The sequence below is a fragment of the Crocuta crocuta genome, unplaced genomic scaffold (assembly GCF_008692635.1).
Source record: "Crocuta crocuta isolate KB4526 unplaced genomic scaffold, BGI_CrCroc_1.0 scaffold312, whole genome shotgun sequence".
NCBI classification, from domain to species: Eukaryota; Metazoa; Chordata; class Mammalia; order Carnivora; family Hyaenidae; genus Crocuta; species Crocuta crocuta.
In genome coordinates, this window is record NW_027527378.1 from 4,061 (window position 1) to 17,544 (window position 13,484).

At 40.7% G+C, this 13,484-nt stretch overlaps 1 protein-coding gene across 1 annotated transcript in view; it reads right to left on the reverse strand.

The window, feature by feature from the left end:
- The window catches only part of SCML2 (Scm polycomb group protein like 2), a gene marked incomplete at its 3' end in the record, with an annotated part of 56,103 nt that overhangs the window by 992 nt on the left and 41,627 nt on the right, over positions 1-13,484 (reverse strand). The window contains exon 6 of the mRNA XM_077770708.1: positions 6,741-6,821. Coding sequence (XP_077626834.1) covers positions 6,741-6,821 — 81 coding nt within the window. The remainder of the gene's footprint in view (positions 1-6,740; positions 6,822-13,484) is intronic.

Genomic DNA, 13,484 nt, shown 5'->3' on the forward strand with positions numbered 1-13,484 from the left:
AGAGGTACAAATGTCAAAAAAACCTTTAGAGGAAAAGCTTTGTAAGAAAAACAATTATACATGTGTGCAAAACTCTACTTTTATTCTGAGGGCTTCATTTTACAACTTGAAACGAATCTACTCCTTTGCTCCTCCCATACTCCAAGACCATGTACAAATCTGACCTTCTACAGAGAATGTATCTTCCCTGCAGCCTTTTTATCTATCTTCTATCACTTGCCAAGCCAAGAGGAGGGAACGGCCTTCTCTAGCTGCCAAAGCTAAATGAAGACCATCTAACTGCCTCCATCACTTTCTCCCCTTATCTACAGTAATTCACCGGCTTACACTCGTCTTCTTACCTCTTTACCATCTCTAGCTCATTCTCCATGCTCACTTTCACTTTCTTCGGCAACTCCAGTGACCTAATTCACATTATTTCTTCTTACACACTCTCCCTGTCATCAGCTTCAGGAATTTAAACATAATTCTAGGGCACCTGGATGGCTCAGTCTGTTGAGCATCCAACTTCAGTTCAGGTCATGACCTCCCGGTTTATGAGACTGAGACCCATGATCTTGTGGTTCATGAGTTTGAGCCTCGCACCAGGCTCTCTGCTGTCAGTGCAGAGCCCGCTGTGGAGCCTATTTCAGATCTTCTGTCCCCCCACTCTCCCTGCTCCCCCATTCACGTGCACACACATGTGTACATATGCTCTCTCTCAAAAGAAATAAACATTTAAAAAAATCATAATTTTGATGCTTCATCGTTGTGACCTCATCACTGGAGAGTTCAGCTCCTTCCTAAAAAATGGTTATACTTCATTATTTTTGGAACTCTTTTATCTCCAAGATAACCACTGTGCTCCTTTCTTTACCTCCGCCTTTCTCACCTGTCACCTTTGCTTCATACCAACTGGTCCTGCTTCATTCTCATGGGAGATGTAGCCATAAGCCCTCTCCATTTTCATCCAATCCGTTAGCTTTCTTCTGGCTTTTCTCCCTATCAACCTCCTGTCCACCTCCAACAATACCCCTCTGACTAGTATCCCTTACTTTATCACCCCTTGATCACATCCAGCATGTTGGCTCCCACCTCTGAGTCACACTATCATTTGCTTTCTCTGGTCTTGAGCTACAGAACAAGGGTGAGCAATCTTTTTCCGTATACAGCCAGTGAATATTTTAGGCTCTGAAGGTCACAAACAGATTCTGTCACACATTCTTCTTTGTTTCTTTATTTGTTTGCTTGGTTTTCTTAAATGTTTTATGAATACAAAAGCCATTCTTAACTCTCAAGCTACATGGGTTGGATGTGCCTGGCCCTCGGGTTGTAGTTTGCCAACTCTTGCTTTACAACATTAAAATGTTATTGATTGCTAGAAAATCCACACTAGCCTCAATTGTGGTGTCACTGCTGTGACTCACTAATTTGCAAGTATGTTTCCACAGCAGAATGTTTTCCCCTGTTAAAGCGTCCCATCTCCCTCTCACCCTATTCCATTCAGCAAATGACCCTACCTTATACTTGATGGGAAGAATGAAGGGTATTTTTTGGGAATGACCATAACCATCCCATTTCTCCATTTTAAAACGCTTTTATTTTCATTCATTCTCATCTCTTCCTCTTGCATCACATGAAAAGTTTTCTCTCTACTCTTCTAAGTCCAATCAATCCCTTTTACCTATGTCCTAATAATAACTATCTTCTTTGGTTCCTCTGGGACATTATGGTTTCAATGATCTCCTTCCTCTTCACAGAATTTAATCCCTGTTCCCCAACTCCTTTCTCTCTCTTAGAACCCTCAAGAATCCCTCCTTACTTTGAAGATAGCACTCCTAGTTTCTGGTATATTTTCAAGCCCTTCCATGAATCTCCTCCTATTTCACTATCAAAACACCAAGAAGAATCACCTATACTTGATACTTCAATTTCCTATTCTATTGTTTCCTCAGCCCCCTGTGATAAGCTTTTTCTTCTCCAAAAATTCTTTCCAAGGTTAGTAATGACACTCTCCTAGCTACTATATCCAAATAAATCCTCACTGTTTTGACCAATCTATTCATCTCCACAGTTCTGGTCTCTACCTTCAAATACATGGCATGAAGAAAAGGAAACAGATTGGGTTTTGGACCTAAATTTAAATTCTTGTGCCAGGTTGGTTTAAGACAGAACCTAAGAGGTAGGGAGGGGTCAAGATGGCGGAGAAGTAGGGAGCTCCGTACATTGCACTCGCCCCCATATCTCGCACGGAAAAGATCTGAAGCCATAGGAAACTTTACAGAACCCAAGAGATTGGGAGAAAAAGAACGCAGAATCCACTAAGAAAGCCTTCTAACGTGAGTGCGAACTGGGGAAGATAAAATCGGGCCGGGATCGGAGACTCCAGGGATGGGGGCGATCCCCCTCTGCGGGGAGTGAGAGGGGAAAAAGAGAGAGTCTGAAACCGCTCAAGACACGGTCCCTGTCGTTGGGAAACAGAAAAACCTCCGCTCAGGGCACAGAAGGTCCGTGCGCGCCAAATCCCTGCGTGCCGACTCGACCCGGAGGGGCTGCGCACTGACCACTTCTTGCTCCTGGGTGGCTAGACCCTTAGAGGAGCTGCGCGCCTCCGCGCCATTGTGCTCCTGGCTGGCCGGACTCCTGGAGGAGCCGCACGATGCGTACTGGGCGTCCCCGCTCCTGGCTGGCTGGAACTCTAGAGGGAAGGTGAAGAGCTTAAAAACTGGGAGATTTGCCCGCGAGTTCGTGTATCGGGTGACGAGACACAGAGGGACCTGGTTTTTCTCCCTCTCCAGCGGGTCCGGTGCGACCCGCACGCAGACCCCCGTCCATGCTTGCCAACCCAAGCAGGAGGAGAAGGGAGCAGCGATTCTGGCTCCACCCCCAGGGATAGGCAAGAGGCTTGGAACTGCCCTGAGGGGATCGCCTGCAAGGTTGTGTCTAGGGCAATTTCAGTGGGGCACAAGGACTGGGATTTGGAAACTAGGCCTGGCCTGGGTTAAAGAGCACAACCCACTTTGGCTGCGCCCCCGGCCCGGGGAGTTTACACGCCCAAAAAAGTGACGTGCAGCGCTTGGTTCAAGAAGGAACTGGAGCACCACCACTATCCTCCCTACAACCACCAAGGCAGAACTCCCACCTGATGCACTGGATCACACCACGCCCATCCCTGCTTGAGAGCTGCCCTCCACCCCGCTTTTTTTTTTTTTCTTTTCCCCAGAACACTGACCTGATTAACTCTGGTCACCAGCTTGCTTAAACAGTCACATCTAGTCCATGCTGTAGATGTTAATTCTACACCTACCGACCTTTTCATCTCTTTCNAAAAGGTGCTGAAGGAGTCATGGAACAAATTACAGCAAAGAACTTCCCCAACCTGGGGAAAGAAGTAAACGTTGAAATACAAGAAGCTCAGAGGACTCCCCTCAGACGTAANTTCGTGGTTCGGGAGTTCAAGCCCGTGTCAGACTTCGGCTAAGGTCATGATCTCACAGTTTTTGGGTTCCAGCCACACGTTGGGCTCTGTGCTGACAGCTCAGAGCCTGGAGCCTGCTTCTGATTCTGTGTTTCCCTCTCTCTCTGCTCCTCCCCTGTCTCTGTCTCTCAAAAATAAATACATGTTAAATAAATTTTTTTTTTAAAAAGGGAGAAAATAGTAACCAGTAAGTACAGACAAAAACACAATGGTAAAACTTTTCATGCCTGGGGATTTAACCTTATTTAATATTTATTTCCCAAAAGTACTCATTAAATATACATTTCTGCTGTCACATGAATACACTTTAGTATTGAAAGATAGTGCTTGCCTTCTCTGAATTGTGAAAAAACAGTTGCACACATAATTACCATAGAAAAAGAAATACGCTTAGAAATGAACAGCAACCCCCTATTTCCAGCAACTGTTCCACATGTGCTAGTTTAGCTTACACTTGGCTGACCTGAACAGAAACTGAAATGGATTAGAGATATAAATTAATATGTATCTTGCTTTTGATCTAAAAAGATTTAAAAGGTATGTTGTTTAGTGTCCTCTAGATTTACCATCCACCATTTATTTACTCAATACTTAGTGTGTACTTTTCGCCAGTCTAGGCAATTTAGGAGATCCAGAAGAAATAAATATGGTACCAGTCATATAGTTCATGTTTCCTATGAGTGTATTTGTATATCCATAAAATTCCTATTTCCTTAAGTAGATAGATGATATATGATTTCCTTCTCCTCAAATAAACTGAATGATAAATACATAGCCATATGACAAGAAGAACAGAAATTAGTATAAAAAGAGATTCCTGGAATTTGAGGCAAATAATAAACAAAGTCAAATTCTGAGCAGCCAAAAACAGAAAAGCAAGCTACAGTCTAGAGAAATCAGATCATAGTAAAGTGAAGTAAAGTAAGTAAGGTAAAAAAGTAAGTAAAAAAGAAAAATATGCCATTGTAAACATTTGACTTTGAGACCTTTTTCAGATTTAGAAATTCTTTGCAAGTCATCTTCCTTATTCTTAAAACTACATGTACAACTAAACTATCATGTATACTAAAATCTTTCAAGGGGCACCTGGGTAGGTGGCTCAGTTAGTGGAGCATCCAACTTCGACTCAGGTCATGATCTAGCAGTTTTTGAGTTTGAGCTCCTCATCGGGCTTGCTGCTGTCAGCACACAGCCTGCTTTGGATCTTCTGTCCCTCCTCCACTCACACTCTCTCTCTCTCAAAAATAAATAAAACATTTAAAAAAAGATCTATGGGATGCCTGGGTATCTTGGTCAGTTAAGTGTCTGACTTTGACTCAGGTCATGATCTCACAGTTCATGAGTTCAAGCCCCACATCTGAACTGACAGCTCAGAGCCTGGAGCCTGCTTTGGATTCTGTATCTCCCTCTCTCTCTGCCCCTCCCCTGGTGATGCTGTCTCTCTCTCTCTCTCAAATAAACAAACATTTAAAAAAAAAAATCTTTCATACTGCTAACTATAAACCCAAAGAAACAATATAAACCTCAACTTTGAAAAACATGGACACAGCAATAGAGATAGCTACACTTACACTATCAATATCCAACCTTGAGGCCTGATAGTCACAAAAAGCTCACTTGAGGCACCCAATGCCTCTATCTGGAATTTTGCTCCCTGACTCAGAGCTCACATTGCCACAAACTGACTGGTCACGAGTGGCAATAAGAACAAAGGGGAAGGAGAGTTGAGTGTAACCCCCCTGATCTTCCTTCATTCACTCCTGCTGCCATCCCACTCCATAGCACTGGCTCCCTTGACTGGTGTTTCAGACTCGGCATTTCTTCTCTCTTCTCCCAACCTGTACCAGAGAAAGCCACCCATGCCATTACAGAAGCAAAACTCTGCTTGAGAAACTTAACATTTGATAACAGCCAGAGTCTGATTTTAGTCTGAAATTAGTCTTTTGAATACCCAAAGACTGTTCTTGTCACATAAGAGTAACTTTCCCTTTCCATAAGCATGCTGGGGCAAAGAGAGAGGGGGGACAGAGGATCTGAAGTGGGCTCTGTGATGACAGCAGAGAGCCCAATGCAGTTCTTGAACCCACAAACTGAGATCATGACCTGAGCTGAAGTTGGATGCTTAACAGACTGAACTACCCAGGCACTCCAAGAGTCTTTTAAATGCATATTTCCTTATTTTCAGCAGTAAAAAATCATTTTAGAAAACCTCAAATAAAGGGCGCTTGGGTGGCTCAGTCAGTTAAGTGACCAACTCCCAATTTCGGCTCAGGTTATGATCTTGCAGTTCGTGAGCTAGAGCCCCACATCAGGCTCTGCACTGATAGCACACAGCCTGCTTGGGATTCTCTCTCACTCTCTCTCTGCCCCTTCTGTGTGCACTCTCTCTCTCTCAAAATAAATAAATAAACTTAAAAAAGAAGAAATCTTCAAATAAGCTAAGAAAAACTATTTTTTTAAATTTCTTTAAAATGTATTTATTTAGGGGCACCTGGGTGGCTCAGTGGGTTGGGCCTCTGACTCTTGGCTTTGGTTCAGGTCATGATCTCATGGTCTGTGGGATCGAGCTCCCCTCTGTCAGCACAGAGCCTGCTTGGGATTCTCTCTCCCTCTCCCCTGCTTGCACCTGTGTGCTTGCTCACTCTCTCTCAAAAATAAACTTTAAAAATATTAAATTTATTTATAATTTGTGATAGAGAGCACAAGTGGGGAAGGGCTGAGAAATAGTGACAGAGACAGAGACAGAGACAGAGAGAGAGAGAGAATCCAAACTAGGTTATGCACTGCCATCGTGGAGCCTGATCCAGGGCTGGAACTCATGAACCGTGAGATCATGACCTGAGCTGAAATCAAGAGTCAGAAGCTTAACCAAATGAACCATACAATCATCTCAAGCTAAGAAAAACTCTTAAAGAAAACCACAGGGGGTAGTTACTAGTGGAGAGGAAAACAGGGAAGCATGTTCCTGACACCACAGAAGGCATTTGGATGCCAGAAGCCAGCTGAGGACTATTAATTTTCTCAGAAGAAGCAGAGTAGAGAACAGCTAGGCATGGGACTCTGGTACCAACTGGTCATAATAACCTATTCCCTTCCCTGCTTCTCATTATCTAAGCAGAGACACTGGTTCTAGATTAATTAGGTTCAAATCCAGATTTACCACATAATAACTATGAGGTCTTGGGCCAATTATTTAAATTCATGTGGCACATGGTACATACATTCAATAAATGTTGAGCAGCAGCAGCATTACCATCATCACCAGCCCTGCCTCGAGTCTCACCTTCTCTCCCCAGGCCCTGAGGATGCTCCTGGCCCTCTTCTATCAGTGGATGGGATATCAAGGAAACCTTGTTGACAATGCCTTACAAATGCAAGAAAAAAAGTTTCATCTATTATAAGGATCTCCTATTTACCGACATTCTGATACCTTCCCTCCTTCCTTTCATTACCAAACTTCTTGAAAGACTGGCCCATGTTCACTACTACTGCCATTTTCTTATTTTTCAACCCTCTGCAATTACACTTCTAGACACCTCTTTTTAGTGAACCCCTGTGTGCTAAGGTCACCCACAACCTCCTAATAGCACTAAACACTTTCGATGATGTCTTCTTTTTTAAATTCTTTACTGGATCTCCTAGCCACTCCCTCCTGGTCCTTCTCCTACCTCTGTCACATTTCCTGTGGTGTTCCCCAGGATTAGTCACCTTCTCCCTTTCCCTACCTCAGTTTTGAGTGCTTTTAGTTCACTCCCTTGATTTCAGCTACCGCCTACATATAATGATTGCCAAATTGCTTGCTTTCATGTTCTCCTCCCCACTTAAGCATTTGTAAGCCACCCCCTATCCATCATAGACCTCTCTCAAGTTCCAGAGCTATGTTTTCAATAGCCAACTCAATAATCTTATAAATAGGCATCTCTCACTCAACATGTCCCAAACCAGAAGTCATCATGCTTATCTTGAATAACATTACCTTTTACACTCAATTTTATCAGAAATCAGAAATCTTGAAGACATCTTTGTACTCTTCCACTGTCCACATGTGAAACCAAGCCTACCTAAAGTACCTCCTAGTTGTGTTCTTCTTTATGCCCATGAAATGACTTGGTTCAGGATCTCATGACTTCTCACATAAGCTATACATATACACATAAGCCACTAGCCTCTTAACTGGCATTCCTGGCTAACTTTTACAATTCATACAAAATAGCACATAATCATGATCTTTCTAAAATACAGACTCTAAGTCACCTTTCCTCTTAAAAATCTTCAGTGATGCTGGGGCACCTGTGTGGCTCAGTCAGTTAAGCCTCAGACTTCAGCTCTGGTCATGATCTCACAGTTCCATGGGTTCGAGCCCTGCATAGGGCTCTGGGCGACAGCTCAGAGCCTGGAGCCTGCTTCAAATTGTGTCTCCCTGACCCTCCCCATCTCATGCTTGCACTCTCTCTCACTCTCAAAAACAAATAAACATTAAAAAGAAAATCTTCAGTGATTCCACATTACCCATATGCTAAAATCTTAAGTCCTTGGCCTGGTGTCCAAGGCCCTTTACATATCTTCACAGCCTCATCTCCTCTATTCTCCAACTATTATTACAGACTCAGTCATAACCATCTGTTTCAGGTCCCCAAATATTCTGACCCTTACTGCCTTTGCAGAAGTTGATCCAAGAAAGGCCTTCCCTCTCTTGTCAATGGCTAACCTACTAAACATTTCAAACTCTGCTCAATGATGAGTGCTGCAAAATTCTAGCCTAAGGGTCCCAGGCAAACCATAAGACTTCATGCTAATAAACTGCACAGACTGCATTTATCTCTAGCAGCACAGATATTACAGCATCTTATCTTTTCCTAGATATCTATCTGTCCCACCACACTGTGAATTCCTTTAGAAGAAGGAACTATGTAAGTTCAAACCATTATTATACCTCCAATGTGTGGTTGAGGGCCTGTCACATAACAGGTATCCAAGAAATGTTTGTTAAATGAATAAATGTTTAACATCCAAATTTTGTCTCTGGTCCTATAGTCCCATAGAAACAAGTTGGGCAGCTTATGCATCAAATAGGTCACCATGGCTTGATAACAACATTTTACAGTTTTCTTAGGAAAAAACATGCTTCACCTCAACAAAGAAGGTTATAGAGGGTACATACCTCAATTCAATAAACCCACCCAACTCAAATGAAAAACCCATCACTAACATTATATGCAATGGGGAAAAACTCTCAGTTTTTTTAAGGTCAGGGGTGAGACAAGGACATCCACTCTCACCACTTTTATTCAACATAGTACTGGAAGTCCTAGCCATAGCAGCCAGACAACAAAAAGAAATAAAAGGCATCCAAATTGGTAAGGAAGAAGTAAAACTTTCACTATCTCCAGATGACAAGATACTATATATAGAAACCCTAAAATCTCCAAGAACTGATAAACGAATTTAGTAAAGTCACAGGATACAAAACCAATAGAAATCCACTGCATTTCTATAAATTTTTTTATAGTTTTTATTTATTTTCGAAACAGAAAGAGACAGAGCATGAGTGGGGGAGGAGCAGAGAGAGAGGGAGACACAGAAACTGAAAAAGGCGCCAGGCTCTGAGCTGCCTGCACAGAATCTGATGCGGGGCTTGAACCCACAAACCATGAGATCATGACCTGAGCCGAAGACAGGCATTTAACCAAATGAGCCACCCAGGTGCCCCTCCACTGCATTTCTATACACTAATAATGAAGTAGCAAAAAGAGAAATTAAGAAAACAATCCCATTTACAATTGCACCAAAACTAATAAAATACTTAGGAATAAAGTTAGCCAAGGAGGTGAGAGACCTGTACTCTGGAAGCTATACAATACTGATGAAAGAAATGGAAGATGTCACAAATGGAAAGATATTCCATGCTCATGGACTGGGAGAACCAATATTGTTAAAATGTCCATACTACCCAAAACAATCCAAAGATTCAAAGCAATCCCTATCAAAATACCAACAGCATTTTTCACAAAAGTGAAGAACCCTAAAATTTGTATGGTACCCCAAAAGACCCCAAATAGCCAAATAATTTTGAAAAAGAACAGAATTTAAGGTATCACAATCCCAGATTTCAAGATATGCTATGAAGCTGTAGCAATCAAAATAGTATGGTACTGGCACAAAAAAACACATACATCAATGGGACAAAAGAGAGAGCCCAGAAATAAATCCACAATTATGTGGTCAATTAATCTTCAACAAAGGAGGCAATATGCAATGGGAAAAAGATGATCTCTTCCACAAATGGCACTGGGAAGACTGGACAGCTACATGTAAAAGAATGAAATTAGACCACACACAAAAATAAACTCAAAATGGATTAAAGATTTAAATGTGAGATCTGAAACCATAAAAATCCTAGAGGAGAACAGGCAGTAATTTGTCCAACATTGGCCATAGCAACACTTTTCTACATTTGTCTCCTGAGGCAAGGGAAACAAAAGCAAAAATAAACTATTGCAACTACACCAAAATAAAAAGCTTCTACACAGCAAAAGAAACCACCAACAAAACAAAAAGGAGACCTACTGAATGGGGGAAGATATATGTAAATGACATATGTGTTAAGGGTTTAGTATCCAAAATATATAAAGAACTTACACAACTCAACATCCAAAAAAAGCAAATAATATAATTTAAAATGGGCAGAAGATATGAACAGGCATTTTTCTTTTTTTTTTTTTTAAAATATTTTTATTTATTTCTAGGAGAGGGAGAGAGAGACAGCGTGAGCAGGGGAGGGTCAGAGAGAGAGGGAGTCACAGACTGAAACAGGCTCCAGGCTCTGAGCTGGCAGTCAGCACAGAGCCCGACGCGGGGCCCGAACCCACGAACCGCGAGATCATGACCTAAGCGAAAGTCGGACGCTTAACCGACTAAGCCACCCAGGCGCCCCTGAACAGGCATTTTTCTAATGAAGACATACAGATGGCCAACAAACACATAAAAAGATGCTCAACATCACTCATATATCAGAAAAACACAAATCAAAACTACAATGAGATATCACCTCACACCTGTCAGAATGACTAAAATCAAAAGCACAAGAGACAACAAGTGTTGGCGAGGATATGAAGGAAAAGGAACCATTTTTGCACTGTAACTGGGAAATACAAACTGGTGTAGCCACTGTGGAAGAAAATATGAAGGTTCCTCAAACAATTAAAAAGACAATTACGATAGGATCCAGTAATTCCACTACTGGGTGTGTACCCAAAAAATACAAAAACACTAATTCAGAAAGACATATGTGCCCCTATGTTTACTACAGCATTATTTATAATAGCCTAATTATGGAAGCAACTCAAGTGTCCACTGATAGATGAATGGATAATGATGCGGTATGTGTGTCTGCGTGTGTATACATACATATACATGTGTGTGACACAGACACACACACATAACAGAATGTTACTAAGTCATAAAAAAAGAAAGAAAGCTTGCCATCTGCAACAACATGGATGCATCTAGAAAGTATAATGCTAAGGGAAATGAGTCAGAGAAAGACAAATACCATAGGATTTCAATCATGTGGAATTTAAGAAACAAAACAAATGAACAAAGAAAAAAGAGAGAGAGGGGCGCCTAGGAGGCTCAGTCAGTTAAAAGCATCTGACTCCAGGTTTCAGTTCAGGTCATGATCTCACAGGAAGTGAGTCTGAGCTCCACACAGGTCTCTGAACTGAGGGTGCAGAGCCTGCTTGGGACTCTATCTCCATCTTTCTCTCTGCCCCTCCCACATCTCTCTCTCTCTCAAAATAAATAAATAAACTTTAAAAAATCATTAAAAAAAAAAAAAAGAAAAAAATAGAGACAAACCAAAAAACAGACTCAACTATAGAGAATAAACTGGTGGTTACCAGAGGGGAGATGGGTGGGTGGATGGGTGAAATATGTGAAGGGAATTAAGAGTTCACTTATCATGGTGAGGACTGAGTAATGCATAGAATAGCTGAATCACTATTTTCTACATTTGAAACTAATATAACATTGTATGAAAAAACCTTCAAATACTAATCAACAACTTAAAAATCAACTTGTAGAATACACTCCATTCAAAAATGAAGGAAGGACTGCAAATCAAAATCACAATTTGGTACCACTTTACACTCAATAAGATGGCTATTAAGAAGAAAAATAGTGAAGTGCTGGCAAGGATATAGAGAAATTGTAACCCCCATACATTGCTGGTGGAAATGTAAAGTGGTGCAGCTGCTGTGGGATATACTTTGGCAGTACCAGATAAAGTTAAACATAGAATTAACATATGAACCAACAATTCCATTCCTATGCATATACCCAAAATAAATGAAAACAGGGACTCTAACAAGTACATGTACAGGGGTAGTCAAAGCAGCACTATTCACAGTAGCCAAAAGGCAGAAACAGCTCAAATGTACATCAATGGAGAAATAGATATCCCACGTGTTACACATGCATACAATGGAGTATTATTCATCCATAAAAGGGAATAAAATATTGATACCAGAAATGGCATGAACGAACCTTGAAAACATTATACTAAGTGAAAGAAGCCAGACACAAAGTCACATACTATATGATTCAATATACATGAAATATCTAGAATAAGTAAATCTATAGAAACAGAAAAGAAACAGACTAGTGGTTACAGGGGCAAGAGGGAGGAGAGAATGAGAAGCAACTGCTTAGTGGGTACAGGGTTTTCTTTTAACATGATGAAAATATTCTCAAACTAGAAAAAGGTGATAGTTGCACAACATTATGAATGTACTAAGTGACTCTAAATTGTGCATTTTAAAATAGTTAATTTTATATTACATGAATTGCACCTCATTTAAAAAAAACAACACTGGGGGGAAAATAAATTTGCATACTTTGAATGGGTCAGATACTTCACATATATTATTAAAATTTGTTTTTATAACCTTGTAAAGCAAATATTATTATCTCCATTTTACATATAAAGAAATAGAGGCTTGGGCAACTGGGTAGCTCAGTCGGTTAAGTGTCTGACTTTGGCTCAGGTCACAATCTCGAGGAAAGTGAGTTTGAGTCCTGCATAGGGCTCCGTGCTGACAGCTGAAAGCCTGAAGCCTGCTTTGGATTCTGTCTCCCTCTCTGCCCCTCCCCGACTCATGTGCATGCATGCACGTGCGCGCGCTCTCTCAAAAAAAAAAAGAAAGAAAGAATGAAAGAAAAAGAAATAGAGGCTCAGTGCAGTAAGTAACATCTAATCCAATATCATACATCTAGTCTCAAAGTAGCAGAAATGGGATTCAAATTCAGGCCTGTCTCACCCAAAAGCCCATGCTCCTTGTTTAAACTGGGTACTATTTTTAATTAGTGAGGTAAGCAATGAAAAGACAATTAAAACATTTTCTTCTATAATCTTAACAAACCCCAAAGCAGAACTACACAGTTGGGTTAAACATTTCTTGAGGTTCAAATTTGAGGGAGCTTCTGTATAAACCACGGATAAAAATATCTAAAGTAGTAGTAAAAACAAATTATCAACATGCCGTTAATAATCCAGTATTTAGGGGCTTTCCTTTTTTTTAATTCTCTTGGCTAAATTAACCCTTAAGAAAAAAATGCATCAAATATTAGAGGAGAACCTTCTTTACTCTAAATCTTCTTATGTATTTTCTCAAAATCAAACATTTATAATCCAAACACATTTTATGTCTACTAATTATCAGAGTAAGAATAAGAATACTTAAGAGGATGGGACCACAACAATACAGTTCTGTACACACGGAACAGAATACAACATATGCTTCTGAGGACAACCTCAGCTGGTCTCAATGACTATTGGCAATTAATTAACATTTCTGATTTTTTAACTAAAATATCCCAAGGTTTATATACCAAAATATTAGAGGATGGCAATAATACTGGCAAGAATACAAGCAATTTTTAGATTTTACCCTATCACTTTGTTTTCTAAATGTTCTACAATTCCAATGTTGTCATAAAAAATATAAAATGCTCTCACAAATATAAACCT